The following is a 27,042-nucleotide window of genomic DNA, read 5'->3' on the forward strand; positions in this document are numbered from 1 at the left end:
GCATACACAAGCACTTCTGTCTCTGCCATCTCGTTCCCTACAGTATAGAGAGAGGAAGTCGGAACAGTTACATCCCATTTACGGTCACATAGCCACTGCCTGCCTATTTCCATCTGACTTTGAAACACATTCCTTATCCAGTGTCTGGCAGTGGATGAGTACAGGGCTGGGCAACTAGCACAATTTTCAAAGCTCTTTCCTGGGTCTTCCCAGATGCTAAACAAATCAGTTTATAGGTTTAGTAACCCTCAGAAGAATTTCTTGAGAACAGAAGAGTCTCGATTTTATTTTTAATTTTGAGATGTTTTCTTTTGCAAGGTAAGATCTCTAAGGGTAAGACTCAAGTCTAGATAGAAATGTGATGATATTGTGGATCCTAGTTAAGGAATTGGCAATTTAATTTTGTATTAATTCTTTGATGTAAGCATACAAAACAATGGACCTCATTGTAACATTTTCATGCACAGATACAAATATACTTTGTCCATATCTCCCTTGTCTTGTCTCCCTCTCCCAAGGCTCCTTATTTCTCCTCAAATCATCTCAGATTTCATGCCATATAAGTGTGCAAAATTTCACATTGCTATTCAGCACCTCTGTTTTAACTCAAACACATCTACTTAGGTCAGGTGATTCTGGACATCTTTGACTTGGGGCATCAGGAATGACCAACATGTATTTAATAGGGCCGACCATATTAGCAGTGACCAGGCCACTGGAGAAATTGAAGACCATCTTTTGTAAGGGTAATGGAGTCTATTGAATACCAAGAATCACCACTGATTCACACACACACACACACATATATATGTATATATATATAGTCAATGAACAATAAACGTTCTTTACTAGAATAATTGATGAACAAGAGAATAGAAAAGACAGATAAGTAAGAAATAATTACAAAAGACATAAGGTTTGGGCAGAGGTGTGCACTGGGTTCTACTGGGATGATAAGAGGGACCCCTTCTCAGCATCCATTCCTCAGTGAGGATGAGTCCTGAACTTTGCTAAGCCCTCATCTCTGTAGTTTCTCCCATGTCTTTCCTTTTCCAGTCCCAAGCCCCTCCAACACCCACCCTACTCTTTCCATCCCAGCAATCATACATTTTAAAGGACCTGGTGTTGACTCTGGTGGCATGATCTTTGATGATAGCAGAATGTAACAAGGGTACAAGTGTGTCTGCTGCTGTGTACGGCGTCTTCCAATGACCACAGCTTTCCTTCACGCATGGAAATAGGTGCTCAACAAACACACTGCAGAGGGAAAAACCTCATGATCACTTACTCTTAATATTTAGTTTTAGAAAACATCAATGAACTTAATAATTAAAAGGAAATATTCCAGGCTTTAATTCCAGCACTTGGGAGGCATAGGCTGGTAGATGTCTCTGAGTTCAAGGCCAGCCTGGTCTTCAAAACCAGTTCTGGCCAGGGCTTCTCAGAGAAACCCTGTCTCAAAATAATAAGAAGAATTATTGTTGTTGTTGTTATCATTATTATTATTACTATTATTAATTGATTAATTTAAAAATAAAATAAAATGCCTCCTGCACCTGCCTTAATTAGCTCAGATTTAAGCTCTACACCCACATCATTCTATAGTATAACTCTCCTCTGTCAAGTAGTCTCCACTGTGAGGCACTCGTGTCCCAGGGTGTAAGCGTTGGTCCTATTCCTGATATAGCGGGTGGGCCCTCTGTTTAACCTAAGTGCTATGGCAGGCAACAGGCAGCCTCTGACGTCCTGTGTTCTGTGCAGATTGGGATTTGGAACTCCAACAGTGGGCTGAACATGACGGATGGCAACAGAGACAGGTCCAACAATATCACGGACTCGCTGGCTAACCGAACGCTCATTGTCACCACTATTCTGGTAAGCTGTGAAGTTCTGGCCTTTTATCCACACTCCCACGCTAGACCTAAAGGGATTCTTTCACTGTCTTTTCCAGCCTGGCAAGACTCTCTGCATAGATCTATTTTTTAAACTGGGGAGCTAAAAGCACACATTCACACGTGCTGAAAAGAATGAAATGTAAGCACTTGAAAACTCTCCACAGACTCATCTTTCTAGCATCCTAGCTCCATTCTTCCCCCACTCTGCACATCCAGGGCTACTTTTGTTCTCTGCCTGCTGAACTGCTGGTTGGTTTGACTTTAGAAAAAGACCAGGGAAAGGGATTCAGTGGGGTAAGCCAGTGAGGTTGTTTTCTGTGACCCCTGTACTGTCCATCAACAGTTTTGTCCATGTCATTTTGTCCATGTCTTTCCATAGGCACATTTCCTGTACTGTCTATTGCCTTCCACCTAGGTTCCAGCTTCTCTGGATCGTAGCAACATTCCCACCTCCCCTTTGTCTCTACCCTAGATCTTCCTAACGTCCAGGTATAACAGGTCCCTGCACACTGCACTGTGTTACCATTCTTTCTTCCATTGTCTTCTCTCCATTGGCTCATACCCTGGAAAGAACCCTTGTATCAAGTGACCCAAAAGACCTGTATCCCATTGCAATCCTGATCCTATGTGCAGCTAGCCTGTGTGCACACGCCAGCCATTTCTCTCTCGCTCTTTTCCCATAGGCACAATCCACTGTGAACTCTGCATGCTTTGCTTCATTTCATTCACTGTGTAACACTCAACTATTTTTCTTTGAAGTTGCCTTATTAGACTTATTCATCCAAAGTAAATCTGGTTTCTATTTGTGCTTTCTTCTGGCCATCACTTTTGCTGCATCCATCTTATGGAAACAGAGTGGGTTTCTTGGGGGGAGGGTTAACTTTGTGTTGTTGACAAAGTTCATTGAGTAGAAGGGGCTGCCCTGGAAATCCCCTAGGTAGACCAGGCTGGCCTCACACTCAGAGATAAACCTGCCTGTGCCTCCCAAGTGCCAGGATTCAACTTGCTTATGCCACTCTGGACAGCAACTTTCTTCTTTCATTGGCTTGATCCAACTGTCAGTTTGCCAGAGGAAGAGCCACAGGGCATCTCATCAGTAGAGTAATTACTATAATGGTATAAAACAAAATGAACTCAGGGGAGAATTAGTAAGTTTACAGATGTGTGGTAGGCTGGCAGCCATCACTCATAAGCCAAGGGTTTATGTGTTAGCCATCTAAGGAAGCATTGTCATATTTGAGGTCCAAGGTGATTTCAAATAAGACTGTAGCTGATAAAACAAGAAACCATGGAAATAGCCAACCTGCTACAGAGAAAGTATAACTCAATTGAAATTAAGTTAAGAACAGAACTGGGAAGAATGTGTATGTGTGTGTGTGTGTGTGTGCGCGCGCGCGCGCGCGCGCACACACACACACACACACACACACACACATCTGGGAAGAGCGGAAGGAGTGAGGAAGGAGTGGGGGCTGAGATCAGGAGGCAAAGCAAATAAACAAATAAATTAATGGAAAAAAACCTTTAAAGATGTTTTTAAAAACTCCACATGTGAAATGTTAATATACGTGTGAATTAAAAAGAAAAAATTCTTGTAAAATGCAAGTTACATTTTCCCAAGGAAGGAGAAAAATCAGAATATGTAGCATAAGTGATGTTTGAAAAATGGAAGACATATTTGCTGGTCTTAATTTCTCCTTTATAAATAGACAGTCTTAGGCCAAAGCCTAAAGAAGCCCAGATATGGGACCCAAGTGTCTTCTGAGATTTTCTGTCTTCTCAGATTCAAAATTTGAACATAATTATGTCTGTCACACCATACACTAATCTTCTACCACAACAGTGAAGGAAAAGGCTGCCATCTAAAAAGGCAGGAAAGAAAGAAAACTACATAATGGCTTTTGTAACAGCGGTTTTTGTAACAAGTTTAGCAGACACAGGAATGTAAGCAACTGACTTCAATACTTTCCACTCTTAAAAGTCATCTTCAAATATTACAAGTCTTCAGGCACTGACAGAACACTTTCCTTTTCGTGATAACGGCGCTTCCATGCCTGCTTTGTTTCGCTTAGGAAGAGCCCTACGTGATGTACAGGAAATCCGATAAGCCCCTGTACGGAAATGACAGATTTGAAGGATATTGCCTGGATCTGCTGAAAGAACTGTCAAATATCCTGGGTTTCCTTTATGATGTTAAACTGGTTCCTGACGGCAAATACGGAGCCCAGAATGACAAAGGGGAATGGAATGGGATGGTTAAAGAACTCATCGACCACGTAAGCAAAAACACACCTGACTGGAAAACGCTTTAAGGGGATAAGAAGGAAAATATAGTTGATTCCATTTCAGAAGAAAAGGTTTAGATTCCATTTCAGAAGAAAGAGTTTAGGTGTTCTGTGCTTTTACACACACACACACACACACACACACACACACACACACTTCTTAAAAGGAAAATAAAATAACCTAGATATGAAATTTGCTTGGTTTGAGAGGGTGGGTGAAATAAAAGGTGAGCATTAAATTTATACATTCACCCTTTATGCCAATGAGGAAGCTTGAAAGATTTCCAATTAAATCAGGAATTCTAGGACCTGAGATTTGGGAGTCAGAGAAAAATCACATCTTGTCACTTTAATTAGATCAAGGTGTTCCTTCCTCCCTTCTCTAACATGCCCTTGGTAAAGACATTATCTGGTAGTTTTAGTTTATGAATGACATTCCTGAGTGTGTGTGTGTGTGTGTGTGTGTGTGTATGTGTTTGTGTGTTTGTATGTGTATGTGTGTGTGTTGCTCTGTCTGTCTGTGGGTGGATGTTGTAGTCTGTCTTTCTGTCTGTCTGTCTGACTGTCTCTGTCTTTGTCTCTGTCTCTCTGTCTCTGTCTCTGTCTCTCTCTCTCTCTCTCTCTCTCTCTCTCTCTCTCTCTCTCATTGTGTGGGTAATGTGGGAATGAGTGTGTACATTACAAAGACCCTCACCCCCCACCCCTCCTTACTCTCTGGTTCCTCTTTGATAAAAAAATACTATAAAATAAATAAATTTAGCTCATGCTAGACACCTTTTGCACAAAGACACTTGTAGTTGAGCTTAGGAAGTAGAGCTACTCAGGAGAAGGCTGGTCACGTGCAGCTGATGACTTGGCACTTGCTTTTACAGAGAGCTGACCTGGCAGTGGCCCCCCTCACCATCACCTATGTACGGGAGAAAGTCATTGACTTCTCCAAGCCCTTCATGACTCTGGGCATTAGCATCCTTTACCGGAAGCCCAATGGAACCAACCCGGGTGTCTTCTCCTTCCTCAACCCCCTGTCTCCAGACATTTGGATGTATGTGCTGCTCGCCTGCCTAGGAGTCAGTTGTGTACTCTTTGTGATCGCGAGGTAAGGTTGAAAATACTGCATTTATGGCAATCGTCTGGTAGTCCCAGACTTCAAAATTCACAGTTTAAAAGTGTAATCTTATTTTTGCTCATTGTTGCATTTTCTCAGGGCTTCCATGGAAAGCTATTATGTGCATTAAAAGTTAATTATCCATAAAGATACATTTTTAAAGGAAGAAGACAGTCCTTTACAGTAATTTAACTTTTCCCAGACTTCAGTTCCTGTAAGATTACTATATGTACCAGTTTTCCGTGGAATAAAGGACAAAAAAAGGAATTGATCAACTGGGATGGGTAAAATGTTACTAAAATAATATTATTTTAGGAGCTTTTGTTCGGGAATAATTGAATAAGCTAAACAAAAAAAAAAACAAGGTAGCTGTAAATCACCTCAGCAAATAAAAAACATGGAAAGAAAGATGCTGAAGCCCTTGAGGATTGAGGAAAACACTTAAAATTTCTGTGAGATTCATCTTTAAAATCATTAGATGGTAAATAAGAAAATTGTAGAAGTAGCACTGAAAAGAAATTAAACTGTAGAAGTTTGATTGATTGATTGATTGATTAGATGATTGGATGATTGATTGATTGGCTGATTATTGATTGATTGCTTCTGTTGGGACTTATGTATGCTTAGCAAGCCCTCTACTTCTTAGCTATATCCTCAAGCCATTATAAAAACTTTATGATACTCTGAAAGTGTTTCCATTTAAGCTTTATCTTTCAAGATTAAACTCTGTCCTCTATATGTAAGCATTATATTTTATACAAGTTTTCCACAGCTTTTTAGTCTTCTTAGTAGAACATATATCTAAATGCCTTTGATATGGAATTTGAAATCACTTTATTTTTCTATTCCTCTTAAACCTTTGATTGTTCTAGATAAGGTATGTCTTCAGAAATTTACTTTTTTATGTCATGTCCATGTTTTCAATCTTTTTCGCCGTTCAACAAGAGTTTGTAAATTTTTCCCCTAATCAATTTTTGTCTTCATTCCAGGAATTTATAAGAGAAATATCTCTTCATGTAGTTCTTTGCCATTGTGCATTATCCAATTTTGATTAATGCCTGGTAACTTCCCCCCAGCATAATTACAAAGAACGCTTGGGAAAAGAAACTAAGCAGGGCACATCCAGAAGATCTACAAGGCAAAGTCAAACAGAATAAGTGACCTCTGATGTGTGTCTATTTAAGCTTTCAAAGGGACTTAAGTCTGGGTGTTCTCAACATCTTGTAAAATGTGCTATTGCCAAATCTCAATTTTTTTAAAAATAGTGGTCAAAATTCTCTTTATACACACACACACACACACACACACACACACACAAACCTGCACTATTGACTTCACATTTTCAGTCATGTCACAGTCAAGGACCATGTTCACTGTTTGTGATAATTTAAAAAATCCTTAAAAATAATTTTTCAATCTGTTATTGACCTTTGGAGATATGTCACAGTCCCCAGGTGAAGTTATATTGATCTTGAATAACTATACAATAATGAAGTTCCCTCTCACGAGGAACAGGCTACATTGGGTTGACTCTAGCCATTTCTCTAGCCCTAACTAAGCAATGAAAAAGACCAAGGGCAATAAAAGTGTGAATTTTCATACCCTGAGTCCAGGGTTTCTTCAAACATAAGTGGTTATAAATGAATCAAGTAAGGTCATGATAATGGAAAAATGCATTGCTTACTCTAGCGAAGTTGGCCAAGCGAAGTTGTAAGTGTAGTGCAAAAGCCCTCACAAAGACACAGACTGAGGGGACCCTATTGCACTGACTGTCAATTGTGACTTCAGCTACCCTTATATTTGTTATCAGAATATGTCAGAAAGTGTAACATTTGGAAAATCGCCACACTTTGTCCATTTCCTTTTAAGCTCTTGGTTACCCACGGTCTGCATTTCAGACTCAATGCCCGTTGTATCATCTATACTTTTGAGTCTATCCTAATCTGACACTGTAGGACCACTGAGTGAGATGCTCAAAATCAAAACCCCAGCCAGTTAAGCAGGTCCTGATTCACTTTTCCTTCCCATCATCATAGTCTGAGACCATGAAGTAGGTCTCTCCACACCGGTAAGGTGAGACACAACACAATTTTAGTTGCCGTCCTAGTGGTTTGCTCTCAAATTCAGTAACAGAGAAATGAAAAGCAGTTAATCTTATCATCATTCTTTGATCTAAAGAAGTTTCCGGATTTGTGTGGTGAAGTATATCCTTTTATGTTTTCTTAAAGTGAAAAAACACAGCCCAGTCGAGCATTTAAGCGAACACCCTCACTAAATAGATCCCTAAAAGTCATTTGCTGAACTAAATAAAATCTATAAAGTTTTGAAACATCCATGGAACAAGATAAGGAAAACCATAGACAATGACAGTGAAGGATGACTGTTCACAAATGTGTATGTTAGTGTTGTGATTTGGCAGTCGACTCTAAAAATATTCAACTGCACAGAATGGGGTTCATGATGGACACAAGACTGAACCCGGCCAAACTTCCACCTACAGGGCTTGCTTGCATAGTTGATTCGCATTTGTCTTCCTAAAAGGAAGCTTTTAAGGTCGGCATGTAGCAAAGAGCAAGCTCTAGGGGAAAGAATGATCCCTTGAAAGCAGATTCTAAGGCTACAAAACCAATGGTGGATGACAGGCCTTTCCCCATTGACTGATCTTTCTGCCTTCAAAGCAACCAGTGTCTATAAACAATGAGAACTAGTCAGTCCCCTCAATTAGAAAACTTCGCAGTGAGGAATATTTTGCAACTCTTCATTTAATGTAAACTTTGCATTATCTAAACCTTAATCCAAAGTAACAAGTTCACTTGTGTGAAACCATTTTCTTACACTGTTTTCTTCTGAAAAAGGGAAGGTCTGTCTAAGCAATCCAGGCTGTTCTTTAACTTCCTGTGGAGACAGACTGGCCCCAAACCAGAAGCAATCCTAATGCCTCGGCTTCCCAAATGCTGGAATTATGGCCAACAGCACCATGCCCATGAAAAAGTGCCACCATCTATACAAGTTTTCACATAGATTCTAAATACATTTGTCCCTTTCTCATGTTCCTGGAAGTCAGTATTGACCTACTGAGGGTCATCTGAGAGAGCGATTTAGATGGCCATTCCTACAGACCATGTATTGGTCTTTCCCCGCACCTCCTGGTGCTGACATGCTGTATAGTATCACTGTGGCCATATTAGACAGGCTTTATGATTCTCAAAGGAAAAGAGCTGCACCTATACAAGTGTGTGTTTCTACGATGTAAAAAGCCAGTATCTTACACCATAGCCTGTTACTGTTTAATATTCCTCGGTTTATGCCTCTCAGGTCATTCAGAATCCTAGAGACAAAGAACTAGCAACCTCCTGAAGAGCTGAGGCGTGTGCTGACGGTTAAGAATGCTTCCCTCTGCTCTACAGAAAAGCCAATTAATTGCTCACAAGTGTTAAAGTATTAAACATGGGGGGAACTAAAAGCAGCATGCCAAGGACACATGCTCACAGAGGAGAGTATATTTAATGAGTAAACAACAGGATATCAGGGGTTGGTAGTTTCCAGGCTTTATGGTCTATTTGAAAAGCCTGTATTCTTGAATGCATAATCCTCCTAATTTATTGCAATTAATATTTTAAAGTTATTGTACCAGGGATGATGATATTGTTTAAGTAACAGCATCTTTACACTGCATGCTGTTTCAATTATTAGGTTCATTAATACCAGTATTCGTTATTTCAGCTCAGCAAACTACTACGGTTATGAGAGTGTATAAATTCAAAACTTAATTATACTGTTGCAACAGTAATTAAAATGTATTGGCATGGCACTGTCAATTAAAGCTATGTTCATAAGCTCACAGCAACCTGTGTGGTCTACCCTGCAGCTTAAGGGAAGTCACAGGAAAGAGTTGGATGATATTATGGTGCAATAAATGACCAGGCTGCTATCCTAATGCCCCTAAGACTCCATGAGATGACACTGCACACTTTGCAGGTGACCAGGGCTTTAGAGAACATTTTTCATTAACAGAAACTATCTTCCTAGTTCCTTGTACATGATTCACAGCATGTCCGGCTGTTTGCTGTAGATAATATATTCACCTTAAGCCCAGTTCTCCCTGATGCATGTGCAACCTGCTATTGTTTATTGCTGGGGCCTTATGGCTGGGAGAGCATCCATATGTTCTCATTGGTGCTGTGGTATTTTAACAATGCCCTAACAATCCTTTGTGCCTTAAAAAAGACCCAGCAATAAATAGCAAAGCTTCCTGTGCTATGAATTATTGAATTTTAAATTATTACAGATTACTTTGATGAACATCTGGCAATTCTTTAATAAAACACACATGCATGCACGCACGCATACACACACACACACACACATACACAGCTTGCTAGGGTAGCTGCCTAAAATACTCCTGTAGCTGGTGCCTACTCTGGGTTATAACAGTCAGATTGATTCTTACAAAAATTGAAACGACGAAACTGTAATTGGCTTCCCCAAATTATTATTTTAAAGGTAATTTCTAAATATCTAGATTTCCACAATTTATAAAGAGGTAAACTGAGGGCAAAGAAATCAAATCAAATTCTTTGTGTAGATTTTCCTCAATGATTCACTGTATTTCCAAAAACTTATTACCCATGGCCCCTTGCAAGTAGAGTGATAAATAATGTCATAGAAAACATTTCACACCTAACCAGCGTTGGTGATTACGAGCCTGCAGGGCATAATTTAGAAAACAATTCAATTAAAAATAAATCAAAAGGAAAACATGAGCTTCCAATTTCCTACTCTAAGCCTTGGAGTTAATGCTTATATATATATATATATATATATATATATATATATATATATATATATATATATATATATTCTATTGCATGCCTATACCTGGACAACGATTCTTCCAAATTTAAATTTTGTCTTTTCATTAAAGGATTGAGGCTTATATTTCTATATAGTGTCTTTGAAATAAGAGATATGTGGCCCAAATTCCAGCCCATTTTTTGTTCACGTTTGGTTTTGACTTTGGTTTTATTATTCCTGCATCATTGGTGAAGTACTAAAATCTGTGTACACGTCTGTCCATGGAACTATATGTGTCTCAGCAGAGCAAGGGACCCTCACAGCCTCTGGCAAGACAAGAGCTCAACCGTGTAATTCCTATGTATCCCATGCTGCTCTGGTTGCCCCTTGCTGGGGTCAAATCTTGGGACAAGAAATCCTTTCTCTATGGTTATCCAGTTACTCAGTAAAATAGAAATGAGTGAGAACACAGGAGAGTTCAATAGACATAGGTCTGAGGAGTGTGATCCTGTGCCAACCAGTTTGATCCAGAAGCAGAAAGCTGGTGGTGAATGCTCTCGCCCAGGAACTTTTGCATTTAGTCCCACAGAGCTGGCACTGGCACACAAGCTCTTCGCTCCTGTGGCTCCTACTCAGTGGTTGGGTTTCTATGTTGCTCAGCAGGTTTTACTCTGCTTCATGTATGTATCTGATATTTACAAGCTGTTTCTGTTAACTATCGCAGGTTCACACCCTACGAGTGGTATAACCCCCACCCATGCAACCCCGACTCAGACGTGGTGGAAAACAATTTCACTTTGCTAAATAGTTTCTGGTTTGGAGTTGGAGCTCTCATGCAGCAAGGTACACCGGTTGCCCATTTTGTCACTTGCGTCCCACAGTCTGCTGACAGGCTTTCATGCTGGTAAACTCCACCATGAAACTAGATGGTAGGGAGAAACACCCAGGCATATAAAATAATTGCAATGGACTTTCTAGCCAGCTCTCAAGACAAAGACAGAAGTAGAGTCTAAATGAGACTTCCTTGCTATGTATCTAAAAAGAGCACTTCTTTTAAACAATGGACATACATTTTCCAGCAAGTAGTGAAGAATAAGAAACCTATTTTTGTTATTTTCACACTGATGTAAACAAAAAGCTGAATAGATGCAATTTAGGGAGTAATGGTTTGTAGTGACATGTAATTAAGAGTACAGTCCAATCAGGTGTGGAACACATGGGAACAGGAGATTGGGGCAAGTGCCACACTGCATCTTCAGTCAGCAAATAGAAAAATGAATGCTGTGCTCCTAGCTGTATTTCCATTACTTATTATTATTATTTATTATTATTATTATCATTATTATTATTATCTGTGACCTCAGCCTATAGAGTGGTGGTGTTATACTCAGGGTCCACCCTCCTCTGACAAACCTTTCTGGAAACATCTTCATATACACACACGTCAAGTGATGTGTCTCCTAGGTGACTCTAAGTCTTGTCAAGTTATCAGTGTAGATTACCCAGCACAAAACCTTAGACTTTGGTTGAATGAATGCATTTCCATAGATAGACATGTCAATCTTTTCCTTCTTAGCCATAACATCGCAAGTCACAGGTTTAAATGGAATGGGATTTAAATCTTCAGAAGCTTGAATTCACTCGGACTCCTCTAGGTGCTAACAAGATCTAGAACTTCCACCTAATTGCCATCAGACAAACTCTCCTGAAATTCAGCTTAGCTGCCCAATAACTTTCCACAATCTCCTTCAAATGTAACCATAGCAACAGTAAACTGTAGGGGTTGGAGACATAAAACTGAAACCAAGGAAATGTAATATATTTTACCTTGCTCTATGATTTTGAAGGTTTTTGTTTTTGTTGTGGAGGAGGAAGTTGTTTTAACCTTTGGAAGAAATCCATCTTGTTTTTGGATTTTTCTTCAGCTTTGATTTCAAGCATATGGTCTACCAAATGTTTCCAAGATTAAATACATTAATTTAAGGCAATCATAAGTCACGGATGCTGTTGTGTTTGGAATATCTTTTCATTTGACAATAAGCTGCAAAATAAATTGGCAAAAGAAAAGCCAACTGGGATATACATTAACCATGTTGGTGATTTGGATGTCAATCTGAGGATTTTCATTAGGATGTTATAATATCATTTGAAATGTTTACAGTATGTGAATCCTAGAGACAGAGAGAAGAAAGGGAGAGAGACAGAGAGAGAATACAAATATTTGTGTTTGTCTTTGTTATAGAAATACTAAGTAATTTAAGAAATGAATACATTGTAATTATACATAGTAGTGTGGGGACCATTTAATGGGTATTGACACAACCAGATTTAGTAGAAATCACTTGCATGAATTTAAAGCACGAGACTAAGCTATGAATCCTGCAAGACACCCTGTTAGAAACTGTGCCTTACTTTTCCAGCACATCTAATTCTTCAGGGCACTTATCACATGATCAATTACTCTCATAATTAAGGAGGCCTCCTCCCATCCATACAACTTGCCTTCTCCAGCAATTGAATACACACAAATACACACAGGTTTCACTGCGCATGCTGCAGGCCTGTGCAGTTTCATGCCTAATGCCACACGCCTAATGTCCAGCTTCTCAACCCCACTCACGCATATTTGGAGTTTACCAGCATCCACAGCAAACTGTGGGATGCAGTGTCTGTTAGTTACCACTACCTTGGATACATGACAGTCAGCCCCAGCCAGACAGAGTCTGCTTGCATGGAAGAAGTTGACTAACATTTTTCAGGTGCAACAAGCATTTCCAAGTACAGCAGTTATGACTGTCAGCGCATCTGCCCTTGATACACGGCGATGGACCAGGTAGACACCCCTGTCCTGCTCTCCCCTGTGTGCAGGAGCCTGTCGTCATATTAAATTGGAAACCACTTTGTTGCATTTCTGTTTTAATGTGATGATCAGACTTTCTCTTTTCTACAGAGCCTGAGAAAAGTCTGGATCAGGATTGGCTGTCATGCCTGCCATAAAAGGCACTAGAGACTCCAGCAAGTATTGTCTCATCCTGAGTATTTCCAGCAGTGTGGTGTCTAACGCTACACTATTACCGGTCCCATGATGTCATCCTCTAGGACACTGAACATGCACAAATCATCTCTTTTTGAGGGAGGCCACTTTGAAATACTTCAGATAGCATTAAGAATTAATTAATTAAGAAACTCCAAGAATTGTCTGAAATTTTTAAAATAATACAAAATAACATTGAGACATTTCATTAATACCATCGAATGAAAGTTTAATATGCCATTTCATTAGGTTGCTACATGTTCTCCCTAAATTTTCAAGAACTTTTTTCTAAAATTATAAATACTTATTTTAAAATTCAAAAGTACAAATGTATGTTTGCATGTCAAATGGTTATTCATCTGTAGGTCCATTTCCACTTCCATACAATACATAATTATGTGTGTATACAGAGAAGTTGAAAGCCAGATTTTCATAAATGCAACAAAAATAACACAAAGATGAACCGATAGCAAAGAAATCTCTACCTATAAGGCAAGAAAAAATGTATCTTTAATGTGATATTTATCTCCTATGGCTTTTTTATAAAATAAATGGTATTTTAATGGCAGCTAACTAAAAACCTAAAATACTACCACATTGTTACAAGGCTGCTAGATCAATTAAGCACTAAGAAGCAAAGCAACCTTGGGCTTTAACTGCACACACCCATAGGCATATAAATCCTATTAAACCACAAGATAAAAACAACAGCAACAGATTATTCTGCTAAATCCTTGGAGGCAATATAATGGAAATGGTAACAAATTTGTCGTAATGTTACGCACCGAAATTCAAACAAACAAAAGAAGGGAATACAACTGATAGTGAAACCATTTATCTCATCAAAGGGAGCCAAGCACAGAGACAGTAAGAGTATTAAAAGAATATTTCTGTATTCAAATCCCAGATACTCTGCCAGCCCACATCTGCTTAGCCCCAGCTTTGAGTTGGTTTTGATTTCATGAACAATCCGTATGTCTGCTTGTAGATTAAACCTGAGTATAAACTCACTCATTTGCAGACTAGTGAATTCTAATTTTTCTTCCCATCTCACACCATTAGTATCTACACAATTTTTTTATTTGATATATTCTTTACTTACATTTCAAATGATTTCCCCTTTCTAGGATTCCCCCCTCCCTGAAAGTCCCATAAGCCCTCTTCCCTCCCCCTGTTCCCCAATCAACCCCTTCCCACTCAATTAGTGTAAAGAAAGAATCCTCAAAACCCTATGTCTGAACTGTTGTACTCAAAGCTTTCAGATCTCTGAGAGTCATGGGGGGTGGGACTATCCTCTTCTCTTTTAACTGGACACACAAACTCTGCTATGAGATCAGGTACAAGAAGTAATACTAACACATCACCGAGAGCTGGTTTCAGGCAAATGGATTAAGTGAAATGCCTTCATGAATCAATTCAACTGAAATGAAGTCCTTTGTACTTCTGGTCCCTTCCAACTTGACTGTTTGAGATGTAGACATCGACAGCTCAACATTGACCTAGACTCTTTTTAGAAAGTTTTGTTGGCCAGTAGAGTCTCTTTGAGGAAAGAACACTACTCTTTTTCAATAGATATTGAATATCTCCATGCTTCCTTTCAAAAGCAACATTGACCTGAATGGTAGTTAAAAGAGGATTCCAACCACACACAATATCTCATCACCTGGGAAAACAGCTAGTTTTTGAACCAGTTCTTTATGTAAGAATCAAAAATGTCTTTTGAAGAATATACTCTATTTCAGCCAACCAAGACTATAAACTAGATTTTAAAAAGTACCATATATATATATAAGCATGTCTAAGCATCATTTCATAGTATATGAAAATTTCCAATTTTAAATTGCAGGTTATTACTGAAACGATCTGTAACCTTTAGTAAATTTCTCACACTATTTAACCTCAAATAAAAATAAGTTTCCATTTTAAAGCATTTCATTGTTATATAAATATCTAGAATATCTGATTTCCTTCTAAATAATGCATTGGGCAGTAATAAGGTCAGAATTCTCAGAAACAACTCTTCATGTTTAAGCAACCAAATACATTTTAGGCAGACTATCTTGGGGCTAAATTTTCATCCACCTTTCAGTCATCAACTTTAACTACTTATGTTATAAGAGGTAATAATTAAAGATTTAAAGAAGGGATCACTTGGATTTTGTTCCATTTCTAGAAAACACATTCATTTCATCTTCATTCATGATAGTCTTGGAAGAGTCTCTTCCCCTTAGCATAATGACCAGTGTAAGTGTCCTTCTGTCTGCTGACTCAGTTTAACACCCTCACTCTGATGATGCCATCACAGGATCGGAGCTGATGCCCAAGGCTCTATCAACCAGAATAGTTGGAGGAATATGGTGGTTTTTCACCCTAATCATCATTTCATCCTACACTGCCAACTTGGCTGCCTTCTTGACAGTAGAAAGGATGGAATCCCCCATCGATTCCGCAGACGATCTGGCCAAACAAACCAAGATAGAATACGGGGCAGTGAGAGATGGCTCAACCATGACCTTCTTCAAGGTAAGAAGCTTGCAAAGACTTCTCAGTGTCTGTCTCATGCCAGAATGATGGTAGGAAAAATAAGTCTCTTCAGCTGGAGAAAAGATACTGAGCATTTCTAATGGCATGTTTCTAATGCTTTAATCCCTTTAGAAGGAACTATGTTCTCACCATGAAGACCTTCTTCTGTCCTTCTTTGATCCCTATTTTTTTGCTTGCCTGTTTACTTGAATTTTTTTTCCGTTTTCAGAAACAGGGTTTTATGGAGCCCAAGGTGGCCTCAAACTCAGTGTGCAGCTAAACCCAGCCTTGAAGTCATGATCCTCCTGCCATTACCTCTCAAATATTGGAATTAAAGACATGAACCACCACACACAGCCCAATTGTCAGTTCAATACACTCAGATATACATACTAGTATTCCCTCTGGCCTTAAATAATTCACAAGCATTATTTATTGTGCCTGTGACCGTATGGCACACAGCATGGCACATGTCTGGCAGTCGGGGGATATTTGTGGGACTTGATTTGCTCAGTCTTGTGGGTCTCAGAGATTGAACTCAGGTCATCAGTAGCTGCAATGTCTTACACAGCCCACCCCACTGCTCCTCCCTCTTTGGACTTTATATTTGAGTAGCTACACTTCCTGAGCAAAATCTAATCATGCTTCCAAAAAATAAATATTTAAATAATATTATATTTTCTGTTTAGTGCTTATAAGTTAGAAGTGTGTGCCAAAAAACAAACAAACATAAACATATGTTGTTCTTGGAAGTAAGTTGTAGCATTAAAATCAAAACCTTCCCAGGGAGCTGGCTGTGTCAGAATCGATCCAGAAGCTATCAATGCTTTATGAGCACCAAGGGAGAATGGTGGTAAACTGGGTTGAGTTTTATGACCAAGTCCATTTCACTGTCCAGGTCTTTTTAATTAGTGACTGACAATAATGAATCTGATTTTTGCCTTGCTTATGGAGTAAGTCTTGGTACTTTTATTATCAAAACTCAATTACTATAACTCCCATAAAATGAATTCTAATAGACTCAATAGGTTTACCAACCATAAGGTGTGGCACTTCACTTGATGAATAAAGAAGACAAAAGTTCCAGGATCTGAAACCTTTGCATAGTCACATGCCTGGTCCTTTCCAGCAAAAGGGTTGAAGCCTTCTGATACAAAACACTGATGAACACATAAATGTAAGTTTAAACAACTCCACTATCCCATCTCAGTACAGTCAGAATGGCTGCCACAAAGAAAAAAAAGAGATGACAATAAATGTTGACAAGGGTGTGGGGAAAGGGCGATCCTTATTCACTCCTATTGGGAGTATAGCATAGTATAGCCATTATAGGAGTTAGTACATAGGGGGAGTCTGAAAAAATTAAACATAGAACTACCATATGCCCCACTGTACCACTCTTGGCATATACCCAAAGGTCTCTATGTCCTACTACACACATGCTTGCAAAATTTGCACTCATGATAGTTCTATTCACAGTAACAAGGAAATGAACCAGCTTATATATCCATCAACATTTAACTGTAAAGAAAAATGAAATCTTTATAATATTCATGTAGCAATGGATAGAGATAGGAAGGGAGGAAACAAATCCTGGCAGATGAAAGTAGAATATTGGCTATCATGTGTTTCCCCAGTTCATAATGCCTGTGTGTGTATAAAAATCCATATGTGAAAGTAGATATAAGACCAGAAGAATGGAGGAAAGTGTCATGGAAACAGAGAAGGACACTGGGGCACCAGTCACATGAAAGCAGAGTCTGGGAATGAAGAGCTATAAGGGTGTCAGGGGCCGGGAGAGAAGCAGGGACGTGGTATGAGAACCAATGACTCATAAGTTTAATTTCAGGACAAAAGCTGATACTTTTCCTGCTAACTAATTTTCTTATAAAACTACAGAAAATAAAGATTAGTGGTATAGGGAAATTATCTTATGAGATGGTTATAAAACAGAGTTTGTAACCAGAACAAAACCTAAAAGCACCTTTGCAAATGTCACACTTGGATTCCTAGACATGAAGGAGTCAGCATGGACTTGTGAAGTTTACTAACTTAGGAACAAAAATTACCAGGAGCAGAAGGACAAAGTGGGTTTCACTGTGTAGCAGTCTCCACTCATTACCTAAGTGAAGAATGTTAGCAATGGTGACAATAAGAACAGAAATTGATGTTGGGTAAGCATACCCAGAGATTTATTAAGCAGCAGACTAATGTGAGAAGGCAGTATATACTTTTCTTTTATGTTAAGAAAAGCTTTTTTAAACAATATTTTCATATTAAGGACAAAGTCACTAATTTACTAAGTATATCTATCCCAGAGATTATGTTTCCCTTGGAGGGAGATATTTTAAGAATAATGATTACTTATAAATGCAAGTGTTATTCTAAATTCAGTCCTGTGAGGAGTTTACCAAAGTAAACCTCCATTGTAGTTCTTGTCACAGACAAGGGCAGTCACTGGCCAGGCATAGGAGACAGACGAAAAAGTATCAAAGTAAACCATGGGTTTCTGAAAAACTATCTAAAATGATTTGTGTTGCTCAGCATTATCAAGGAATCTGGAAGTATAGGGAAATGGGCTACTCTGACTTCCCATGCCTCCCCAGTCAGAATGCTTGCCTCCAAGGAAGAAAACTGAGAACAGTAAATGAGCAGAGGAGATCCCAAGCACTTTCAAATACACACTACCAACAGTGGGGGAGGACCACTCTGTGAACAGTAGACCTGACCTAACTTGAGCAAAGCTAAGTCAACTTCAGAGAGATCTAGAAAGTTTCCTCTTCGAGGGTGGAGAACTCCTATTCTGTTTTACTAATGTATAACCAGAACACAATCTAGTGACTGGTATATAGTAGGTAGTGAAAAATATATTCACAGTACAAACTAGTAACTAGTACATAGAGGGTCTATTAAAAACATGTTCACAGTAAATGCAAAATGTAGAATATATTATCTAAGAGAGATAGAGACAATAGACATCCAAACAGAAAGACAGACAGATGTACACACACACTCACACATGCATGAACACAAACATGCACATGCACACAAGCACACACACACAAGCACAAACACACATATGTACACACACATATGCACATATGCATGTACACAAGCACAAACACACATGCACATACACACAAGCACATACAGGCACATCCACACCAGCACACGAACATGCACATAAGCACACACATGCACTCAAGCACAGACACTCATGCACATGCACATGCACACAAGTACACACAAGCACATGCACACATACATGCAGGGAGAGGACAGGTGGCTAGAAACACAGACCCACAGAAGAGTCCCGTTTACCAAGTCTCCCACTTTCAGTGTCAGCCTGTGGCCCAGGAACCCTGTTTATCAAGAAGGAATTCATTTGCAAAAAGAAAACAAGTACTGAATCTGATTTTGTTTTCCCCTTGGGGGAAGCAAGATGTCAGAAAGCATCAGAGGGTGAAGCGTCAAGAGTTCACAATCTAGGCTGTCCTACAAGAGAAGGAAATGGCCCAGCCTTTTAGCTGTTGGGATAGTTTCAGCCAGAGTTCAGTCACTCCGTGACAACAGTTCCAAGTAAAAGGACTCAATCCCATCAATGTCATCTTTACTGTGTCTCGAGGCCTCCATTTCTCCCCGCCTTTAGCTCTTTTTAAGGCAGCATTTCCCAATCTGTGGGCTGAGATCCCTTTGGGGAAAGCAGGGGTCAAACAACCCATCTACGGGGAATGCATATCAGATATCCTACATGTCCGATAGTTACATTACAATTCATAACAGTAGCAAGTAAAAATAACTTTATAGTTGGGGGGTCACCACAACATAAGGAACTGTGTTAAAGGGTCACTGCATTACAAAGGCTGAGAGCCACTGCCTTAAGCAAAAGCAAGAAGCAATCCTGAGTGGTAGGATTTGGTCTAACCTAGCACATTCTAGCTGGTGGCTGAAGCAGAAACAGAAAGACCACTCAGTCACGAAAAAGACATTTCACATTGGATCACACATCAGTGACTGTCTTTTCCCAGAACAGCCCTCAGCACCCTTTCCTGTCCCTTCATTTCCAAGGCGGGTTCAAACCATTCCAGAGCTAAAGAATTGGCAGTTGTCGGGGCCATGGCTATTACCAAAATCCACAACCAAACAAAATGTACTGATTCCTCACATTTTCTCTCTAGACTATAGCAAGGTGGTTTCGTTTGGTTTTTAAGTATTTTACATTTGTTTATTTAGAGAGAGAGAGAGAGAAAGAGAGAGAGAACAGAGAGAACATGTATGTGCGTTATGAAGAGTGTGTAGGTCAGAGGACAACTCAGTTCTCTGATTTCACCATATGGACTCCAGGCATGAAATTAAGATTATCAGAATTGGTTATAAGTACTTTTACCCTCTGAATCATCTCACTGACCAAGAATGATTCTACATCTAAAATAGCAGTTTAAAATAAAATCACTTACCAGAATTTAATAAGGAAAGCTGTCCACATAATGTTACTGCCAAGAACCACTCTCAGGGGATGGTTTTACTATAGTGTTGCTTCAATGTGGGGCTGAAAATTGCCTGCAAACATTTAAATCAAAACCCATCAGCATTTTCTTCTACACTTTGACATTCTTACAAACAGCAAGATACCTTATATTCCAGAATACCTCTTTCTTAAAAATTCTTAAAAAAGAAAAATTCTTTAAAAAGAATTCTCAATTCTTTCTTAAATCAACAAAATTTATGTTTCTAAAATAGCCCAAGTGAGTTTCCCTATTCCGTTATCTAGATTCCAGTTAAGTGTGGATTAGCTGACATTTGAAAGATGTATATATTTAGTGTGTGTGTGTGTGTGTGTGTGTGTGTGTGTGTGTGTGTTCATGTATATACATGAGTGTAAGAGCCCACAGAAGCAAACAAAGAGCATAGATCCTCTGGAACTACAGTTACAGGAAGAAGTTGTGAGTTTCCCAGTATGGGTGCTGGGAACTGAACTTAGGTTCTCTGGATGAGCAGTAAGTGTCCTAACATCAGAGTCGTCTTATAAACCCTTTTGATGACCTTTAAGGAAAAACTAAGTCATGGAGACTGATGTCTTAGATTGAAAAGCGTTTTACACTTTTTTCATTGAGTAATTTGTATGTGGACAATATGGACCAACATATTGGTCTTCAAATACTATACATATATATGTACATATATATATATATATATATATATATATATATATAGAGAGAGAGAGAGAGAGAGAGAGAGAGAGAGAGACAGACAGACAGACAGACAGACAGACACAGAAAGACACACAGAAAGTCAGAGATTGAAACATAGCTTATGTTACACAAAGTTCTAGAAAACTTTAAACAGACTTCCCGAAATTCTAGGGACACTGATCATAAGAAAAATAATAACTGTACTTGTTTGGCCAAGGTCAGAGAACTAATGATATTTATTATACATTATATTTTCAGAAGTTCATGGCCACTGTGAATCTTAAAGTTTTAATCACCAGGGATCATATAATAGCCTATTTGATCAAAGTGTGACATTCATTCCAAGGACAATTAGCAAACCATGGGTAGGGACAGGCTGAAGAATTCACCAGTTGCCAAGGTACTGTTTGGTTTGTTTAGGAAATTAGGTATCAGGGGACTACTGTGCTCTCGTTGCCATGACTTTATTTATAGACAAGTTTGTCAGTCAGAAAATTCATTATTCACTAATTCAACAGACGCAGCAGAAATTGTCAACCAACATTTTTGTTAGTACTTGGCATGAAATGAGGCTGGCTAGCAACCCAGTGTTAACTCTGACACTGTTTTCCCTGTTCTGCTGGTTGACGGCTTATCCCTTCTAATCACTGCAAGACTCTGAACAGGTAAGGCTCTTGCTGCTCTTCTGACTTCCTGGGGCCACCATCAACATCACAGGAGGCAGAATCAAGGAGCAGTCAGTACACAGGTTCAGGTCTGTAGATGCTGCTTCACGATAAATTTTCTACACCCACCTGGCCTTTTTCTGTGCTTTCTAGCAAAGTGAACTGATAGCCACTATATCCGATTACACCTTTCCTTCCAGAAAGGACATTATTTCTGTATCTCTCATAGAAACTAGAAATGATGCCTATGCACAAAGCTGTTCTTTCTCCTTTTTCTAACTATTCATTGCCTTATTAAATAAAGGAAGGGACCTAACTTTAGCGTCACAATGACAATATAGTATGTCACCTCCCCCCAAAAAATACTCTTTAGGCAGAGATGTAAGGAGATAGGTGAGACCCGAAACAATTATTTACAGACACCTTCTGTGAACTGCCTTCCCAGGAGGGTATTGTTTTAATGCATGTTTCACACATAAGGAATACCATAGGTCATCTCAGGAAATGTACTACTCTCAAATTATCAAATACTGGGTTATATTCTAATGTCTCCAGGGAATCACTGATAGGCAGCATCTAGAGCCGTATAGCGTGGATTCAAATCTAGATCTCACTAATTAATTATGTAGACCTTGACAGGGCACTCCAGTTTTCCATACCTTAACTTCCTTGCCTGTAAAATTGAAGTTAATATCTAAGCCATGAGACGACTTTCAGGGTTACAGGACTCAATGGAGGGAATATGCTTACTCAATTCCTTATCAGATGGTAAGCAATTTAAAAACTATCACTATTATCATCAATTCCTCACAGATTCACTCTCTGTAGACTTAAATTTTTACCCTGTTCTGGCCTTCAATCAAGCTCCTTGTTCAGTAATCTCTAGATCATGTGCTGTCTGTTAAATCCCAAGCCAGAACCAGGACCCAAGATCAGCCAGTAGTCTTGCCAGAGAGAAAGCCCTGGGTTTGGACACCTTTCCTGAATACATTCACTTCATTCACAGACATTTCCCATCTGGCAGATTAGCAGCAGCTGGGAGAGGCCAGTCCTTAGACTTCTGCAAGGCAGGTCAATTTACCTCAGCCCTGTATTTTTTTTTTTTTTTTGAGTGTCTCCAAAATGTCAGCACCAAGCTGGACGCCAGCAAGGTAGAAGGTGGGGGCGGGGGGGGGGGGGAGGCTTAAAAACCCTTCTGCAAAGCTTGGAGATCTGAAGTACGGCAGCCATACACACCAGGTGGAACTTGTTAAATACAGTACAGCTCTCATTGCACAGACAGGAAGTGAGATGAACGTAAGACTTCCTGTGGGTCAAATTGGCTATGAAATAGTCATGTAAGAAGTACTTCTCAGTAGAATCTTCCCTTGTCAAAAGTTGCTGTCCTCCCAGACTCAAGCCAGAGGATTACAGAGATTAGATCTCCATTCTGCCAGAAATGATGGGGATAAAATGGGTTTTAAAAAATCATCACAGACTTGCCATTTCTGGCTTTTGTGGTCTAGGGACTTTGAAGCAGCTGTGAGAATTAGGAATGGTAACCTCTATAATCTCTCTGCAGCAAGTGGTTAGTGCCATCAGCAAAGCTAAAGCTATTTCAAGGAAATCACGGAGCCCAGTACCTGTGGAACTGAAGTTATCACAGAAAGACAGAGTTCAGACAATACCAGCAGGAAACAAAAGAGAAGAGAAAGTCCTCAAACTTTTCTACATAGGAGGACATTCTTCCCATAACATCTTCTTGTTTGAAAACTTGGGTTCCTTTACTATTAGAGTCAGAAAATAAAAATGTATTCACTTGGAAGGAAATATCTATAAGCTCAATTTAACTTAACCTTTTAAGAAGCCTGGTATATTGCTTGTAATGTAGCAATCTTTTAACTCAAGACAGGAAAAAAAAAAAAAACATGAGACAGATTTGAGCAAAGATATTTGAGCAAAGTCTCATCAGGAGAATTCCCTGAAGGGAACCAATGAAATTGTTTCAGAGAACCTTCAAATGTCATAACTTTCTGTTGATTCAAGGTAAGAGTATGATCTGACACAATGATCATACCTGGAAAGGCAGAACCCCCCCCCCCACAACACCACAGATGACATCTTCTAATGGTCTTGCTTCAAACAATAATTGTTAAATTAAACCATGTTTTACCATGGTGTGGGAAATTACCATGTCATGAAATTTCATTATTTTAAATGAAATAGTTGTCCTTAAGGCAGGCACTCTCCTCTGTATGCTGGCTTCTTAGGCTTGACTTCTGAATTGACAAAATCTTTTGTCAACTTCTAAAGGTATTTTTAAAGATTAGGATTTCTCAATTGTCTACTGGAAAGACTTGATAGAGAATTATTTTGGTCATGGATGAGTTCTGTATGACACATAGCACACGTATAAGGCCACTTTTGACACAATGCCAAAGAGAAAATCTCAGTATCATATTCCTAATGTGAATGTGTGTAGTCTTATGAAAATAAGTGAAAAAAATCTGTAAACATGGATCTGTACATAAGACTTCCAAGTACTGTGGCCTGAAGCAGGATTTCACACTGCTAATGGGGTCATATTTTCTCCCTGTAGATGTGCTGTGACTCGGTTGGGGGAAATGCCGTGATAAGCAATGCTTATCTCAATATAAATGAAACATTGAAAAGATGTTTCTATAATATGGAGGCTCTATGAATCTTAGAATCATGCTATACTACTGAGCTCTGTCCATCCTCACACCCTGACACAAAAACCCAGTATCTGAAAACCGATAAATAAATCAAATGCTAGAAAGGACTAAACAAAGTACAAATATATCCACATTGTCTTTCAGGTTCCATATCTGCATACCTTGAAACATTGAATTTTTGTCTAAATGAATAGAGCCTATTGAAAGTCATTAAAAAGTCTCCAGGTGTGATAGGCTAAGAGCAAGATCTACAACATCTCTCCTACAACAGACAGCTCCTTACAAATGTTTGAGTCATTTCTTAGGAAGATAAGTTTGGTCTGCTGAAATATTCACCTTGCTATGAGTATTTGAGCAAATAAATTCCCTTTGATGAAGAACCTAGACTCTGGAATAAGAGTACTAGAATGAGACCCAGCTTTATCACTTTTCAGTGTGGTAGTCTATTTCTGCCTCTGTAAGGCCGATATCTTATGCTACCTTTCTCATTAAAGGAATGAGGACATGCACCATGCTCAGAGCAAGCCACATTGCATGGTAAACAAGTCTGTGCCCACTGTTATCGCTATTCTCAACTGTAACTGCCTACATACACACTGTAAGTCACCGCCCAGAGAGTACTAAGCCTGCATGCATCACATGGTGGGAAGTAAGAAATAAGTAATCATCAGCATTATCACAGTGACCCCACCCTATAATAGATAAGAAATGCTATTATCTGTCAAATGTGTTTATTGGCATAAAGACAGGTATATAATCAGGTTAAACCAGCCAAAGAATTTCATCTGAGCCTGTGTCCTCTAAGGATCCGAGTGTTGTAAATGGTTTTTGACATATTCAGTGAGAGACAACCATTGCTCCCATGGTGTAATAATATCCTGCATTATCTAGAGTAATTCAGGAGGCTGACTCAGGCTAGAGACGATCTGGAAAGGTAAAGCTGTCATTTAAACACTCAGTTTGGTCTTTCAGCATTTACAATAATTTTAGGAAAGCATACGAATAATTTGAAGACGTGCTAAGAGTCTCATCTTGAAAACTAATAAAAATATCTATTAGAAAGCATACACAAAATTTACTCTGAAAATGCTATTTTAGGGCCTGGCAAAATAATAATCTTTACTGAACACAGCATTACAGTAGATAGAACTAGGGGATAAGGGAAAAAGATGCCTTTGGTGTAGTGTCTAATCTAGCTACCAACTATGACCTCGTGTGTCACTTCCCCTGAAACCTCTTCCATAAAGGATCTGATCTAGAAAGCAGAGCACTGGGCTTGGAGAATCCTCGAGTGAAACTTCCCAGCAAAAATATCTCTTGGTAGATATCCTGTGATGGAAAATCCACTATCTCCTAGTGATTGCATAACTTGAAGGTCTCCTCATGCTGTCCATTTACTATGGATAAAATGGCCATTTCTTCTATTTATCTGTTTACTATTATTTTTTTATTTATTTACATTTCAAATGTTATCCCCTTTCTCAGTTTCCCCTCTGCAAACCCCCTATCTTGTTCCCCTCCCGCTGCATCTATGAGGGTGCTCCCCCACCCACCTACTCCTGCTTCAATGCCTTAGTATTCCCCTATGCTGGGCTATCAAGCCTCTACAGGATCAAGGGACTCCCCTCTCATTGATGCCAGATAAGACCATCCTCCGCTACATATGCAGTTGAAGCCATGAGTCTTCCCATGTGTGCTCTTTGGTTGGTGGTTTAGCCCCTGGAAGCTCTGGAGGACACTCTGGTTTGTCAATATTGTTATTCTTCCTATGGGATTGCAAACCCCTTCAGCTCTTTCAGTCCTTCCCATAACTCCTCCAATGGTTGGCTGCGAGAATGCACATCTGTATTAATAAGTCTCTGACAGAGCTTCTCAGGGGACAGCTATACCAGGATCCTATCAGTAAATGCTTCTTGGCATCATCAATAGTATTTGGATTTGGTGTCTTCAGATAGGATGGATCCCTAGGTGGGACAGTCTCTAGATAGCTTTTCCTTCCATGGCCATTAGTTTATGTCTCTTACTTCTACAAAGCAAAATTCCACTTTTCTAACCACAAAATTCAGATTAATACATTTAAGTAATAAAAAAATAAATAGTCTGTGAAATTTTTATTTGGAAGCTGATGTCCATGCTGCATCAACATAAAACCAACTAGCCAAAGCTCTATGGAGGATGAAGGTACTTTAATGAATATTATTTTTTCACATGTAGATTAAGTAAGATTAAAGTCATTGTCAAAAAACTTTGGCAATATAAACATCTACCTCACTCAAGTCACAATGGATCAGTGGAAAGAACAGTGAATGAAATATTGGGATTCCTGGGGTCTAGAATTTGTTCTCATGTTAACTTTCACTGTTTTTTTTTCTGAAGTCTTCGAACAGTCTGTACCAGAAGTTCCTCATCTATAAAAATGATAGTTTAAGTGAATCTATCTCTAATGTCTCTGATAACTTTAAAATTTCATGCTTCAAAGAAAATTATTTCCCCTTAAGGTAGTTTCCTGATGACAGAATAATTTTCCCAGACATACATTTGCTACAGAAAAGACAGAGTGACCTCCCCGCTTTTGTATAGTAGCTCTTCTCTTCGTTAAGAATAAAGGACAGTGCATATTACTGTCTACACAATCCCTGCTGTGTTTCCCTTGATCTCTGTCATTGTTTGCATAGCAGAGCTGACATAGGTTCCTTCCTAATAAAGTGTTATAAAATACAGTGAAAACAAAAAAAGGAACTTAGTGGTATCAGACTCTTTAAGGTTAAAACCATACAACAAATGATGCATCAGCCCTGGTACCCAGGACACACCTTTGTTGTGGAAACATTAGCTCCGATTTGCATATCCCCTGGGGCTGTGGAGTTAGTCTCA

General features: G+C 39.1%; 1 protein-coding gene across 2 annotated transcripts in view; it reads left to right on the top strand.

The window, feature by feature from the left end:
* The window catches only part of Grik1 (glutamate ionotropic receptor kainate type subunit 1), a 425,830-nt gene that overhangs the window by 371,838 nt on the left and 26,950 nt on the right, over positions 1-27,042 (top strand). For both annotated transcript variants that reach the window (XM_052158961.1, XM_052158962.1), the window contains exons 9-13: positions 1,762-1,875; positions 3,968-4,171; positions 5,053-5,276; positions 10,804-10,922; positions 15,419-15,636. In XM_052158961.1, coding sequence (XP_052014921.1) covers positions 1,762-1,875; positions 3,968-4,171; positions 5,053-5,276; positions 10,804-10,922; positions 15,419-15,636 — 879 coding nt within the window. The remainder of the gene's footprint in view (positions 1-1,761; positions 1,876-3,967; positions 4,172-5,052; positions 5,277-10,803; positions 10,923-15,418; positions 15,637-27,042) is intronic.

The sequence above is a fragment of the Apodemus sylvaticus genome, chromosome 15 (assembly GCF_947179515.1).
Source record: "Apodemus sylvaticus chromosome 15, mApoSyl1.1, whole genome shotgun sequence".
NCBI classification, from domain to species: Eukaryota; Metazoa; Chordata; class Mammalia; order Rodentia; family Muridae; genus Apodemus; species Apodemus sylvaticus.